At 41.6% G+C, this 13,453-nt stretch overlaps 1 protein-coding gene across 2 annotated transcripts in view; it reads left to right on the top strand.

Moving 5' to 3' along the window:
* Nucleotides 1–13,453, top strand: part of Dnajc13 (DnaJ heat shock protein family (Hsp40) member C13) — a 118,038-nt gene that overhangs the window by 10,792 nt on the left and 93,793 nt on the right. For both annotated transcript variants that reach the window (XM_006983611.4, XM_016002167.3), the window contains exon 2: nucleotides 8,258–8,338. In XM_006983611.4, the coding sequence (XP_006983673.1) occupies nucleotides 8,271–8,338 (68 nt within the window). In that variant the 5' untranslated portion in view covers nucleotides 8,258–8,270. The remainder of the gene's footprint in view (nucleotides 1–8,257; nucleotides 8,339–13,453) is intronic.

Here is a 13,453-nt window from a genome sequence, read left to right as displayed (position 1 = left end):
GTTTCATTTTGTTTTTTGTTGTTTTGGTTTTGGTTTTCTGAGACAGGGTTTCCCTGTGTAGCCCTGGCTGTGCTGGAACTCGTTATGTAGACCAGGCTGGTTTCAAACTTGGGAGACAGAGATCCTCCTGCCTCTGTCTCCTGAGTGCTGGGATTGAAAGTGTGAGCCATCACTGCCTGGCCTTAGCTGATAGTTTTAGCAAGTGACTACCCAGTGGGTGAAGGCTGGCAAGACAGGCTCCCATTCTCCTGTTTATCATCCTTTTAAGCTGGGCAGTTATTTATAGCATGTGTTCTCACTGACATTACCTGCTCGATGCTTCAGCCTCTCTATACCAGGAATTCTGCAGTTTCCTCATGAATAATAAAGAATAATGGCTGCTTACATGTTCCTACCTATTCACAACTATATTTAAACTCCTTAAAGATAGAGAATATTAAAAATAGGGAAGAGATAATGAGTGGACATTAAATTTATTCATGAAATTCCTTTTTTCCTCAAAAGTTCACATGGCTAAGTAAAAATTGTGAATGCTGATCAAGTCAAGAGAACCCAGTACTTTTGAAGTTAGAAATTCTAGGTGACACACAGTGATTCATTCCTTCATCCGTTGGGAATAGGTTCCCAGATACCCATGAATTGTAAACCAGCTGCTAGTACTGAACTCTCTCTGCTGTGTTTTTCCTATGCAGACACACACATACCTTTCATATCTCAACCAATCACTTATCAGTGTGACCATGGCTTTTGACATTGATAGGACAGCAAAAACTCATGATTTTTCCTTCATAGTCCCCGGGTGAAAGGTTTCTTTTCACCATGGGCATTAGCATCCTTAGCTTGCACGTTTCCTTTTCTTATTGAGAACATTACCTTTTCACTAGAGGGAGCTCGCCATGCATGTCCATATTGCCAGCATCTCTACTCCTGGGTATTGGGTCCATTGTGAAGTAAAATAAGGGATATCTAACAGCACACTGCCACACCATGACAAGCAGTCTGATTATTTTTAGCTGGAAAGGATTAAATACCTGTATGAAGTAACTTTTGAAACTACAAATTCAAAGAGAGGATCTCTGTCTCCCAAGTTCGAAACCAGCCTGGTCTACAGAACGAGTTCCAGTATAGCCAGGGCTACACAGGGAAACCCTGTCTCAAAAAACCAAAACCAAAACAACAACAAAAAACAAAATGAAACAAAAACTATCAGCTAAATTCATTCCTGAAAGAATGTCCCGTTTTAGGTAAACAGGACATTACAGAAGAAACAGGCTGAGGGCCTTGGGGTAGGCCCTCAAACTCAGAGATCTGTCTGTTTCTTGAGTAGCAGAGGCTACCAGGTAACTAATGTCCTCAGCATGCACAACAGGGCAGAGGGGGTTAGGAGATCTCATCACATGACTGAGACAGTGTACAATTTAAAACTTGTAAATTGTTTGTTTCTGAAATTTTCTACTTAGCATTTTCAGACCATAGTTAACTAAGGTACTTCACACAGCAGATAGGTGGAGTTGTTCTACATGGGATTGTAGAAGGGTTAGTAACGCATACAGATGCCAGTAGATACTTGGAAATAAAAGAGAAATAGAAATGCAGGGAAGATGCTGGGGTGGGTGTGTGTGCATGTCTTTAATCCCAGCACTTGGGAGGCAATTGCAGAGACCCAGCAGGTGGATCTCTATGAGTTTGAGGCCAGCCTGGTCTACAGAGCAAGTTCCAGGATAGCCAGAGCTGTTACACAGAGAAAATCCTGTCTTGAAAAATAGAAACAAACAAAAATGCACAAAAGAACTTGTGTATCTTGAGTGGTGTATTTAAAGCCTGATAGTTGCTAGTTAATATTCCCAAGTCTTTGTTCTGAGTTCAGTACCTAGTTGAGTTGTCTCCTTTAGTCCATACCACCTTTGGGACAAGTATTCATCCCTATTTTATAGATGGCTGTAACTCAGAGAAACTAAGAAATGTGTTCAAGGTCTCGCAGCCAGTGAGGGATAGCTACTATGTCTACCTTTGGCAGTAAGTAGTACTTATTTAACTTTACCATCCTTACCTTGGTGATAGATATGTGCTGATGTAGTGCTGAGTACACGGACCAGCAGCTCTGGGATCAGTGCCACAGCTGCAAGGTCTTCCCAGGCAAATCACCTGACCACTGTTCTCCGAGCATCTCCAACTCACTGCCACTCATTTTCTGTGGTTCATTTGAAGTTTTTCCAGTTCTCTCCCTGAATGGTACACAGTCAGCACAACCTCTTCACTTCTCTTCCTAAAGCCTGGACTGGAACTAAATAGGTAGCCCAAGCTAGCCTCACTTATGGTGATCCTCCTGCTCAACTTCCTAGGTGCTGGTATTATACACATGTGCCACCATACCTGGTTGTATTTCTTGTGTTTTTCTGCTTTTTGTGAATTGATAGTGTTGCATTTTGTGAGTTCTTTGTTTAGAAGTATGATCATAGTCTGAAAGAGTTAATATAGTCTTCAGGCTACCTGCTGTGGATATCGCTCTATATAAATAAAACACTGGTGGCCAGTGACCAGACAGGAAGTATAGGTAGGCCAAGGAGAGAGGAGAATTGGGGAAACAGGAAGAAGGGAGAGACACTGCAGCCACCGCCAGGACAAGCAACATGTAAAGACGCCGGTAAGCCACCAGCCACGTGGCAAGGTATAGATTTATAGAAATGGGTTAATTTAAGATATAAGAACAGTTAGCGGGGCTGGAGAGATGGCTCAGAGGTTAAGAGCACTGGCTGCTCTTCCAGAGGTCCTGAGTTCAATTCCCAGCAGCCACATGGTGGCTCACAACCATCTGTAATGAGATCTGGTGCCCTCTTCTGGCCTGCAAGGACACACGCAGGCAGAACACTGTATACATAATAAATAAATAAACCTTCGCCGGGCGGTGGTGGCGCACGCCTTTAATCCCAGCACTCGGGAGGCAGAGCCAGGCGGATCTCTGTGAGTTCGAGGCCAGCCTGGGCTACCAAGTGAGTTCCAGGAAAGGCGCAAAGCTACACAGAGAAACCCTGTCTCGAAAAACCAAAAAAAAAAAAAAAAAAAAAAAAAAAGAACAGTTAGCAAGAAGCCTGCCACGGCCATACAGTTTATAAGTAATATAAGCATCTGAGTGATTATTTTATACGTGGATTGTGGGACTGCGGGGCTTGGTGGAACCTGGAGAGAAGCCCTCCAGCAACAGCTACCTGTTACTCATTGGATAAGGTGTCTTAAAAAAAAAAAATACCAGAAATTTTCCCAAGAGTATAAATAAACTTGAAAATTTAGAAAGGTTAATGTCACCCTGCTGAGAAGTGGGTCCCAGCCTCAGACCTCAGTTAGCCTGGTAACTTTTAAAAGGCTCAAAGTTAGTTAACATACTCTTTTTTCTGAAATCTCCTCAAAGAGTACCTGAAGTCATGCATGGATAGATTGTTGTCACATGTTTGTTTGGAACACTGCAAAAAGTTCAAAGGGTAGCTAGCTGTAGGTGGAAGTGCTCCGTGGCTTTACTCATACGTGGTAGAAGAGTGCAGCTTTGGAGTCTTCGTCCTGTGTTCACTGTGCTCACTGGTTTCTCTGTTTGAATTTGTAGTTTCAAAGGTTGCTTCATACAGGTATTTAATCCTTTCCAGCTAAAGATAATTGAAGTAGGTTTTGAATTAGCCCAGGAATGTGCTGTCAACTGATGCTTGAGTAACGGCACAGCTGAAGTGGAGTTCCTGAGGTTGAGGGAATATAGGAAGGCTTGCATTAAGTATATAGAGTGCAGAGTTAAGCAGACCAGACCAGAGCCTGATCCAACCATTTAATTAGCTGTGTAACCTTAGCATGGAATTGAACTTCTCTAATTCAGTTTTCTTGTCAACAAAATGGGAACCATCAGAGCAACAGAATTTCATAAATGTGTGGTAGATGCCTAGCCTAGTTACTAACAACTGAGTACTTGGTAAGAGTTGCTGTGTAATTAATTTTACCTCATTGTAAGGTGACTTGACTACTGGGGACCCTGTTTCCTCACTGCTTATTATACAGACATACTCACCGAGTATACCATGACCAAAGGGCAAGCCTTTCATGCCAAGGAGCAGTTCCCTTCCATAAAGAGCACCTTTGCTTTGTTGGCTTTGCAGACACTTCAGCAGCAGCAGCAGTTGTTGCCTCCTAAAATATTGCCCAGAAAATGATGAGCTATTGTGAAACTAACTTTTAGATTTACTTATTTTTATGTGTTTTTGGTTTTATTTTATGTTTCTGGTGCCTATGGAGGTCAAAAGAGGTCATTGGAACCCCTGGAGCTGGAGTTACAGATGGTTGTGACCACAATGTGGATGCTGGGAATTGAACCTAGGTCCTCTTCAAGAACAAGTATTTTGAACCTCTGAACCATCTTTCCAGTCCCAGCTATAGGAATCTTGATGTGTAAGATTCAAGTACTTCCTTGGTCCTCTTTCTTTTCTGCCAGCAGGCTAATCTCTATCAGGAATGGAGTTTCCCTTTAATGAGCAATCCTGGTAGCCTGGTTTTTGTTTTTTTAATTAAGAAATTTTCTGCTTGCTCCACATACCATCCACAGACCCCCCTCCTCCCTGCTCCCATCCCCCAGCCCTTTTGTTTTTATAGCATGTAGTAGACCTTCTGTCTGTCCTCACCTCAGAATTCTCCCAGTATGTTTTCATCCTTCTGCGAATGGTATGGACCAACCTGGGTCTGAATCATTCACCCATGTCAGTGACACTCATGAATTCATTCTTGAGATGCTTTCTGTAAGAATTCATAAATCTCTATTGTCATTAATTGCAAAATTATTTTGCCTTGGTTTCCTGGTGGATTTGTTAGGGAGCATGTCTTTTCCTTATGGCTCATGCCCTAATTCTATGTAGCCCAGGCTGGTCTCTTGTTATCCTCTAGCTTAAACCGCCCACGTGCTGGGATTCCCAGTGTGTGTCTGCAGTCAGGCCTTATAATTCTTCTCTGCTTTTTACTTCATAGTCCTTAGTGATATCAACTCGTTTCTCTTCAAAAGCATGTTTCTTCCTTTCAGTTTGTCTGAGATTGAGCTTTGGTATAGACTCAGTCACTCTGTTTCCTTCAGTGTGAACCAAGAATCCAAACCCTATTCTTCAATGTCAGCCATTCACCTTTCTGTTCATCTTTCTCTTTCATTCCAGTCTTTATTTGTGGTATAGATGAGGGGAAGCTATACTATATGTGTAGTTTAAGTTATTATTATTTTTTAAATCTTTAGAGATATCTCAGTTTCTTTTCAACAGTAATTACTGCAAATGATTAAGAAGGAAGGGATGTTGATGGGTTCAATAAATCTTGGCTGGCTCTTCGAGTTATATCAAATGCAAAATACAGAAATCAAGTGCCACAGCCACTCAAACAAAAGTCACACCAACTCAAGCAAATGGTCGAATCTACTTTAGCAAAGGGTCACGCTCATCCAAACAAAGGGTCACACCCATTCATAGTGTCATACCATCTCAATCAAAGTATCACACCAACTCAAAGCAAAGGGTCACACAAGCTGTCCAGACTGCATTTGCTTAATACTCATCAGTAGGAAAATGCACGTTAATTGTAAGATAAATTTCTTCTTCCTGATAAATAATAAATATTCAAAAATTGGTGTTCTTCTATTCCTTAGAGCATGAATCCAAAATTCCCGAAGGTTTGACAGATCCTTGCTTGGACTGCCCCTGTTAGAGCATCAGGCTTTAAGTGGTCATTAGAACTGCCCACAGGATTGCCACATTACATTCGCTCATGCAGATAGATGCTTTGTCCAGTGCAACTGTTTTGTGTCAGTCGCTCGTAGGCTCCAGAGACATGTTGGTGAGCTAATAGGATTAGATAGATAACAGACTGAGCTTCAGACTATGAAGAGTGCTGTGGGGGAAGCAGGGACTAACAGAGGAGAAGTGCAGAAAGAGGAGGCTGGTAACAGTCTAAAACAGCATGGCTAGGTAGGTCTTACTGTCAACGTGAGAGCATGGATTGGAAGGAGAGGATGGTGCAGCTGCAGACTCTGGGGGAAGAGCATTCTGTGTAGAGGGTCAAAACTCAGTAGGTGGTGCTTTAACAACCAAGAGGAGGAAAGAAGGTCTCTTTGCCCCTCCAGTGTATATTCACGGAAATGAAGACATTCCCACAACAGGTCACGCACACCTGTCATAGCAGTGTCTCATATAATAACCAGAAGGTAGAAACAACACAAGTGTCCCTCGGTGGATGAATGAACAAAATGCTTGTGCACACAGTGGAACATCATTTGGCAAGGTTCCGTTATAGGTGGAGACAGTGACAGAAAGTCTGTTTCTCACTGCCACGTGCTGGGGGAGGACATCCAAGGTGTGACTGTCAGTGAGATCTGTTTGGGTTTTTGTTTGTTTGTTTGTTTGAGACAAGATCTTACCATGTCACCTTGGCTGGTTTGGAACTCGACTGTGTAGACCAGGCTGGCCTCAAACTCAGAGATCTGTCTGCTTCTTGAGTGTTGGGCTTTAAGATGTGTACTACTATGTCCAGTGACAGCTGGTTTCTTGTTGGGGTGATAAAAAGGATCTTGAGTTGGTGATGGCTGTGGAAGGTTTATGAATAGACTAAATAGAAACATGTACTTAAGAAGGTGAATTTATAGTCTCTGAATTAATTTCAAAAGGGAATTGAAGTATGTAAAGCAAGTCTAAGCAAGCTGTAATTCCTATTGTTCCATTTGAATTATTTACATTTTGGTAAGTACCTTACAGTAAGTGTTAACATGCATTTCTAGTAAGGCCAGGAAAAGGGCCACTTCACAGCTGAACAACCAGGCCCCACATTCTTCCTTAGCTTTTGTATAAGTAAGTTATGCTGTGTCCTCAGAATAGCACCAGCCTTCCACTAACAGTCACCCAAATATGTCTTTCAAAGTTCCCTGAATTTAAGTGGTTTTTTTTTTCTTCTTCCATAAAATAAGTGGTTTCTGGCTTTTGTGTGCTGTTAGAACAGTCAGTAGGTACTGCACAGTTGCATTCTCCCTGCGTGCACGAGTCCCCACAAATCTAGCAGCCCTTATCTGTTTTCTGCTGTGTCCAACCAGAGGGCTCCCCTAATCAGACTGCTGTCAATGTCTCTGAGCTCCCAGCTTCAGTCTCTCTATTGCTTTGAGATGGTCTGGTAGTAAAGTTTACAACTGTCCTTCGGGTGGTGCTGTCCTAGCGTGGTCAGGAAACGGAACACTGTTGAGCCTTAAATATTTTCTCAATGAATATTTAATTCTATGCGGGAAGGTGGTTATTCTGTGGGGGTATATGACCATCTTAGGGTGGGTTGTTTGTTTTGAGACAGGGTCTCACTGTGTAGCTCTGGCTGTCCTGGAACTCACAGAGAGATCTGCCTGCCTCTGCTTCCTGAGTGATGAGACCAAAGGTGTTCACCACTATGCCCAGCCTGATTTTTCTTTTCTTTTCTTTTCTTTTCTTTTCTTTTCTTTTCTTTTCTTTTCTTTTCTTTTCTTTTCTTTCCTTTCCTTTCCTTTCCTTTCCTTTCCTTTCCTTTCCTTTCCTTTCCTTTCCTTTCCTTTCCTTTCCTTTCCTTTTCTTTTTTCTTTTCTCTTTTCTTTTTTTCTTTTCTTTCCTTTCCTTTTCTTTTCTTTTCCTTTCCTTTCTTTCCCCCTCTTTCCCCTCCCTCCCTCCTACCCTCCCTCCCTTCCTTTCATTTTCTTTTTCTGTAAATATAAAAAGGGAGGACACAGTGTATATCTTTGTATTTTAGGATGAAATGTGAGCATATTGGGTTTCTTATTGTGGACATGTATTACTTTCCTAATTTAGAGAGTTCTTAGGAAATACTGCTCCCTAAAATACCAAGGGATAGTAGTGTGGCCAGCCCTTAGCTGTGCAACAGAAACCTCCTGTAATTGATTTGACTCTTGATAATTAATTTTAGGTGCTCACCATGTGCCCAGGCACTGGTTGACAGTGTTAGATGTAAAGATTGATTTTCTGATCTGAAACCTTGTACTTAGGATGTTCATGGAGGCCAACTCTTGTTCCTGAGCAATACAGTCCGTTGGTTCTGGGGAAAAAGAAGTGGTTGAGGAGACAGTTGTGGTACAGTGCTGAACACAGCATTGAGCAGTCCCATGTTCTTAAATACCTTGTGGCAATGCAGAGCTAGGGGACTGATACTGTCCCCTGCTGTGAAAGATTCAGGAAAAATTAATACTGTATAACACTGTATTAAGGGGATCCATACTTTTGTCTTCCAGGTTTCAGCACAAAATGAACATAATTAGGGAAAATAAGGATCTGGCATGTTTCTACACAACCAAGCACTCATGGAGGGGAAAGTAAGTATCCTTTACTTTACTTCTCTAACTTCCATAAAGTGTCCTTTAAGCCCAGTGTCAGTGTCCTTAATAGTGAGGCCCAACCTAACAGTGCTGCTGGGCTTTCTTTTCTGGAAAGCTATGTGTGCATTTTAAATGCACATGTCACATGGGAATGAATTGCTATTCCTTTTTCTTTTGATCTTTCTAGATGTTTGTTTGTTTGTTTGTTTGTTTGTTTCGGTTTTTCAAGACAGGGTTCTCTGTGTGTAGATCCAGCTGTCCTGGAACCTGAATCTGTAGACTAGGCTGGCCTTGAACTCACAAGAGATCCACCTGCTTTTGCCACCCAAGTGCTGGGATTAAAGGTGTGTGTCACCACCGCCTGGCTAGAGGTTTCTTTTTTAAAAAATTGGAAAGTAACAAGTGAAAGCGTTGCTGTCATGTCCAGGTTATGCTACAGTGTTGCTAACTTTATTACCCAGAGTGTAGCCTATGAATCAGCCATTTGCCTCTAGTGAGGTTTGGAGCTGTTTTAAAGACTGTATTTATTTAATTATTTATTAGAATGGAATTTTTAGTTGCATTTTTTTTTCTTGAGTGGAAATGATGGCATTTCATGTTTGTATTTGTTTTATTCAGACCAAGGTGGCCTTGTGTTCCCTTCCTATAGGATGGATGGTAATTCCTTCCCCATAGAGTATTGTAAAGATAAAATGAGTTGATTTGGAGTGAATAAAGGCTTTGAAATTTTGCCTTAAGTACACTGAGTGTTCAGTACTTGGAACTTTGTTGTTATAAAAGTGGTCATTCTGAGAAGCACTCAATAATGACACTGAGTGTGTCTAACTCCGACAAACAGGTGACCACAGTTTTCTAAGTTGTGTCATGAGTAAAGCACAACATGGGGCACCCCCAGCTGGCCAGGCCAGGGTACCCCACATGTGAGGGAAAACATGCTGGCCAGATGGGGGGGGTAGGTGGCGGGGGGGGGGGGGGTAGGAAGTGGAAAGTCATTCACATCCAGGCACTGCATCCCCGTGGAGAGTTTATTATAGTAGAGAGATGAAGAGAAAGATAGGGAAGAAGGAGACAAGGAAGAAAGAAAAGGGAGAGAAAGCGGAGGGGTTTGAAAGATTAAAATGAAACATTCGTGATATGCCCAGCACCACACTTGACATAGGATAAGAGCTCTTTACTTATCTAAAGCCAGTTACTATCACGGATTTACGGGTCTCCTATATGAGACGAAATGTCTTCTCTTAGACCTATCAGATAGTACAAAATCCAGGCCTGAGAGGGTCATTCATGCCCTATGCCTAGACCTGCTTTCTCCCTCCCCAAAGAACAGGCCTAGATAACACATCTTGTTCCACTGTGGCCTGACTCACCAAGCAGGGTGCCCATTCAGGTGACAGTGGCAAGCAGGGCTCCTGTGCTGAGACCAATGGGTGAGAGCTGAGCCTCAGGCCAGCAGGATGCCATGGAGCCATCGGCTGGCAGGGGTGCACACTGACAGTCACCCGAGTGGCCATGCTGCTCAGACTGGCTGTCCCCAATCCCAGGGTTCTATAGGAACCACGTAGGGGGACCTGGCATGGTGGAGCAGGGCGAGAGGGCAGCAGAAACCCTGACCCTAACCCTTTCTCTTTCCCTTCCTAGTCCCCAGGGACTGGTCCCTGCCCTTTCTCTGCCCCTTTTCTCTCCCCTTCCCCTCCATAAACCTATGTGGGCCCTGTTGTATGGTGTGACTCCTTCCTGATGTTTTAAAGTACAACAGTGGTGGCCTCTCAGGGTAGCCAACATTTGAACATTAGTGTTTCTGACTTACCTTAGCAAACTCACTAATTTTGAAAGATTTGGTTGCTTAGACTTGTTTTTTATTAGTATCTTGCTTTATGAACTTAAACTAGTGAGCATAATTATTACCCTGTAGAATATTTGCTTGTGTTTCATTGAGCAAAGTTAGAGAAAATTGATACACACAAGGTAGTGTTAACCTCTAGGTTTTTTTAAATTGGACTTCAGATTATCTGAGGTTTTCTGTTGTTGTTGTGAGTAGTAGATTGCTCTGATCATCATCATAACGTAGCTCCTGTTTTTAGTTTGTTTATTGCACACTGGTACTTGAGTTCTAGGGCGGAGGCTCACTGTGATGCTGCTTTGTGAGCTTGTCAGTAATGTGATCCTGTAGAACTTCTTAATGCTTTTAGAAAATGATGACTAAGGCATAAGAGAATCTCTTTATTTCCTTTTTTTTTTTTTTAAACAGTTAAAGTCTTTCTGTTCTCTTTGCCCAGTTCCCTTCTCTCCATTCACACCTGGAAACATTATATGTTTTCCTGACAGCTGTAACATACATTTTATATACCATAAAACTCACCCGTGCAAAAAAAATGTATAATTTATTGATTGTTTTCCAGTATATATAAACTTGTGATGTGCCATCACTATTATTAGAACACACTAAACAAATACTTTCTTTAGAAGCCACCATCTGCCAGGCACTTATCTACTGTGTGTCATTGGGGTTACCTATTTGGAATATCTAATAGAAATTAAACAGGTTAAAATGTGGTCTTTCGTGGCTGTCTTCTTCTAGTTAATGTTTCACGGTTCATCTGTATGTTAATAGCCTGTGTTAGTACTTTTTATTGTGTTACATGACTGTACCACATTTTGATTGCGTTTGTTCTTAAGTTAGTGGGCATTTGTGTTGTCTCTACTTCTTTACTCCTATGAGTCAAGCTTGTATGGAGATTCTGCATAGGTTTTGGAGGAGTCAGTATTTCCTGTTTTTTTTTTTTTTTTTGGATGTTTCCTAGAAATGAAGTTGCTGGGGTTTACAGTGACACCATGTCTAACCTCTGAGAAACAGTGGAATGCTTGAGTATCTATCTCTTCATGTGCTTCTTGGGCATCTGTATCTTTGATGGACTGTCTGTTCACACCATTCACCCATTTTCAATTAGGTTGTCTCTCCAATTGGTGAGCTGTAGGAATTCTTTAAACACAAATCCTGTACCAGATATAAGTGATCGGCACATATTGTTCCAGTTCTGAGGGATGCTTCCTGTCTTGATGCTGTCCTGTAAAGTACAGTTTTTAATGTTGATGAAATCCAGCTTTGTCTCCCTTTTTTGTTATGTGTGTTTTTTTGTCATTTGTAAGAAATTAGAGCTGTTGCTTACTATAAAGTTAGGATTTACTCCTGTGCTTCCTTCTGTAACTTTATAACTTTAATTTTGAGTTAACTTATATATAGTGTGAAGTGAGGATCCACATGTGAAAGATCTACTTGTACCTGAATCACTCATTGAAAAAAAAATTCTTTCCCCATTGAGTTGTTTGACCTCCTTGTCAAAGGTCATTTGACCTTAAATGGGAAGTCTCAATTTGATTCCATTGAGTGGGATGCCTGCCTGTGCTAAAATCAGTAACATGCTGGTTTCATTTACTGTGACTTTGTACCCTGTGAAACTGGGAGGTATGAGGCTGCAACTTCAAAATTATGTTGAATAGTCTCTATTTCTTACACTGGTGTATCAATTTTTCAGTGAGTTGTCCATTTTACTAAAAAGTGGTTGGGTTTTTAATGCTGTTGCATTGAGTTTCTGTCATTTGAGGGCGTCCAGCTGCCTTGGCAGTATTAACTCCTTGATTTGGGAACAGAAGATCTCTGCTTACTTGAATGCTCCCTTCAGCAGTGTTTTCTTTTCAGTCCCCTTCCCCCAGACCTCTTCAGTTGGCCGTGTGTATTGTGCAGCACTGAAGTCCCTTATACTTACTTCTTTTCTAACCAGTTCGATTCTAGGTTTAAAGGATTCTTCAACAGTCTTAATATAAAAAATAAAAATGTCATTATTCAAAACTTATTTTTAGTTGATAGATGGACGTATCTTTAGAAATGTGTTTATACAACAGACTCTGCATGTGATTTTCTTGAGAACTGAGGCTTGTTTTAAGAGATCCTAGACCCATACACGTTGCTATCCCAGATCTACCATCTGGAATACTGATTGTGGCGATCAAATTGAATACATACTTTCCTTTCTCTTCACGTGCCTCTCACTTAAAGATAACCCTCCAGATTGTGCCTGAGGGCTATTTGTGTGACCCATTTCTGCGCCTTTGGGTTGTTCCATCATGTCTCACTTCCTGCTGCCTTCTGCTTCTGTGAATATAGGTTTGTTGGTGTGAGTACAGACCCCTGGGCTGGCAAAGCAATTTTTCTACTGTACTTGTTTTTTCCTCCCACTGGGGAAGTCCATGTATAATTTAATTACATGTTTCTTCTGAGAGCAAAAAATGGAGATTGCAGGGAATAAAAGCACTTTTCTTCCATGAAAACACGATTTCCTCTTTGGCTTAAGCAAGCCACTTCAGGCCGGAAGGAAGGTGCAGATGTTCAGCTAAAGCGGAAGTGCAGATCCGCTGTGGAAAACTTCAAAGTGATATGCTGTTTTTTCTCTTTAGATGGAATTTACAAGTACAGATGCTTATGGGTCACTCCAATGTTTGTTAGTAGAGCAGATGCTGTAAATTTGAGTGGGATTTTAGTTTTCAAACAGGATTTTAAGCACAGTATGTTAGGAAAATTTGCAGTTGGTCTGTGAAATTCAGTGAGTGACAGATACTCACCACATTATGGACAGTTGTGATGATTAGAGGCAGTGGAGTGAGGGAGGGGTTGAGGTATGTGAAAGCTGGTAATTTTTTATGCTTATATTCAGGAATAAGAGAAGAGGTGCCTTTTTCTTTGCTTCTTGGTGTTTATAAACGAGCAGTTCTAGTGACCACAGGGCTCCTGAGGGGCTTGTTTCCCTTGTATCTTAGCTTTGATGCTACAAGCCTCAGCCCCAGATGAGTCCATCCTGATTCTCCTCATGTTCTGTCTATATAGCTCTCTGTAGCTACTACCAGGCACTGTGGAATTTGGAAGTATAAATTGGATCACATCTTTTTGGCAGTCTTATATTTTACCGTGTACCAAAATTTTGTTCCATCTGATCTGAGCAAGACTATGGCCATTGATTGTCTCAGAACCCAAGGCCTTTAAAATGCTCCATTTCATGGGGTGCCCTTATAAGAGAGGAGGGCAACTTGCTGAGTTATTAGGATAGAGGTTGGAGTTTC

This window comes from Peromyscus maniculatus, chromosome 7, assembly GCF_049852395.1.
Source record: "Peromyscus maniculatus bairdii isolate BWxNUB_F1_BW_parent chromosome 7, HU_Pman_BW_mat_3.1, whole genome shotgun sequence".
NCBI lineage: Eukaryota > Metazoa > Chordata > Mammalia > Rodentia > Cricetidae > Peromyscus > Peromyscus maniculatus.
The sequence above is the reverse complement of the archived record's forward strand: the minus strand, read 5'-3'. Positions and strand labels throughout refer to the sequence as shown.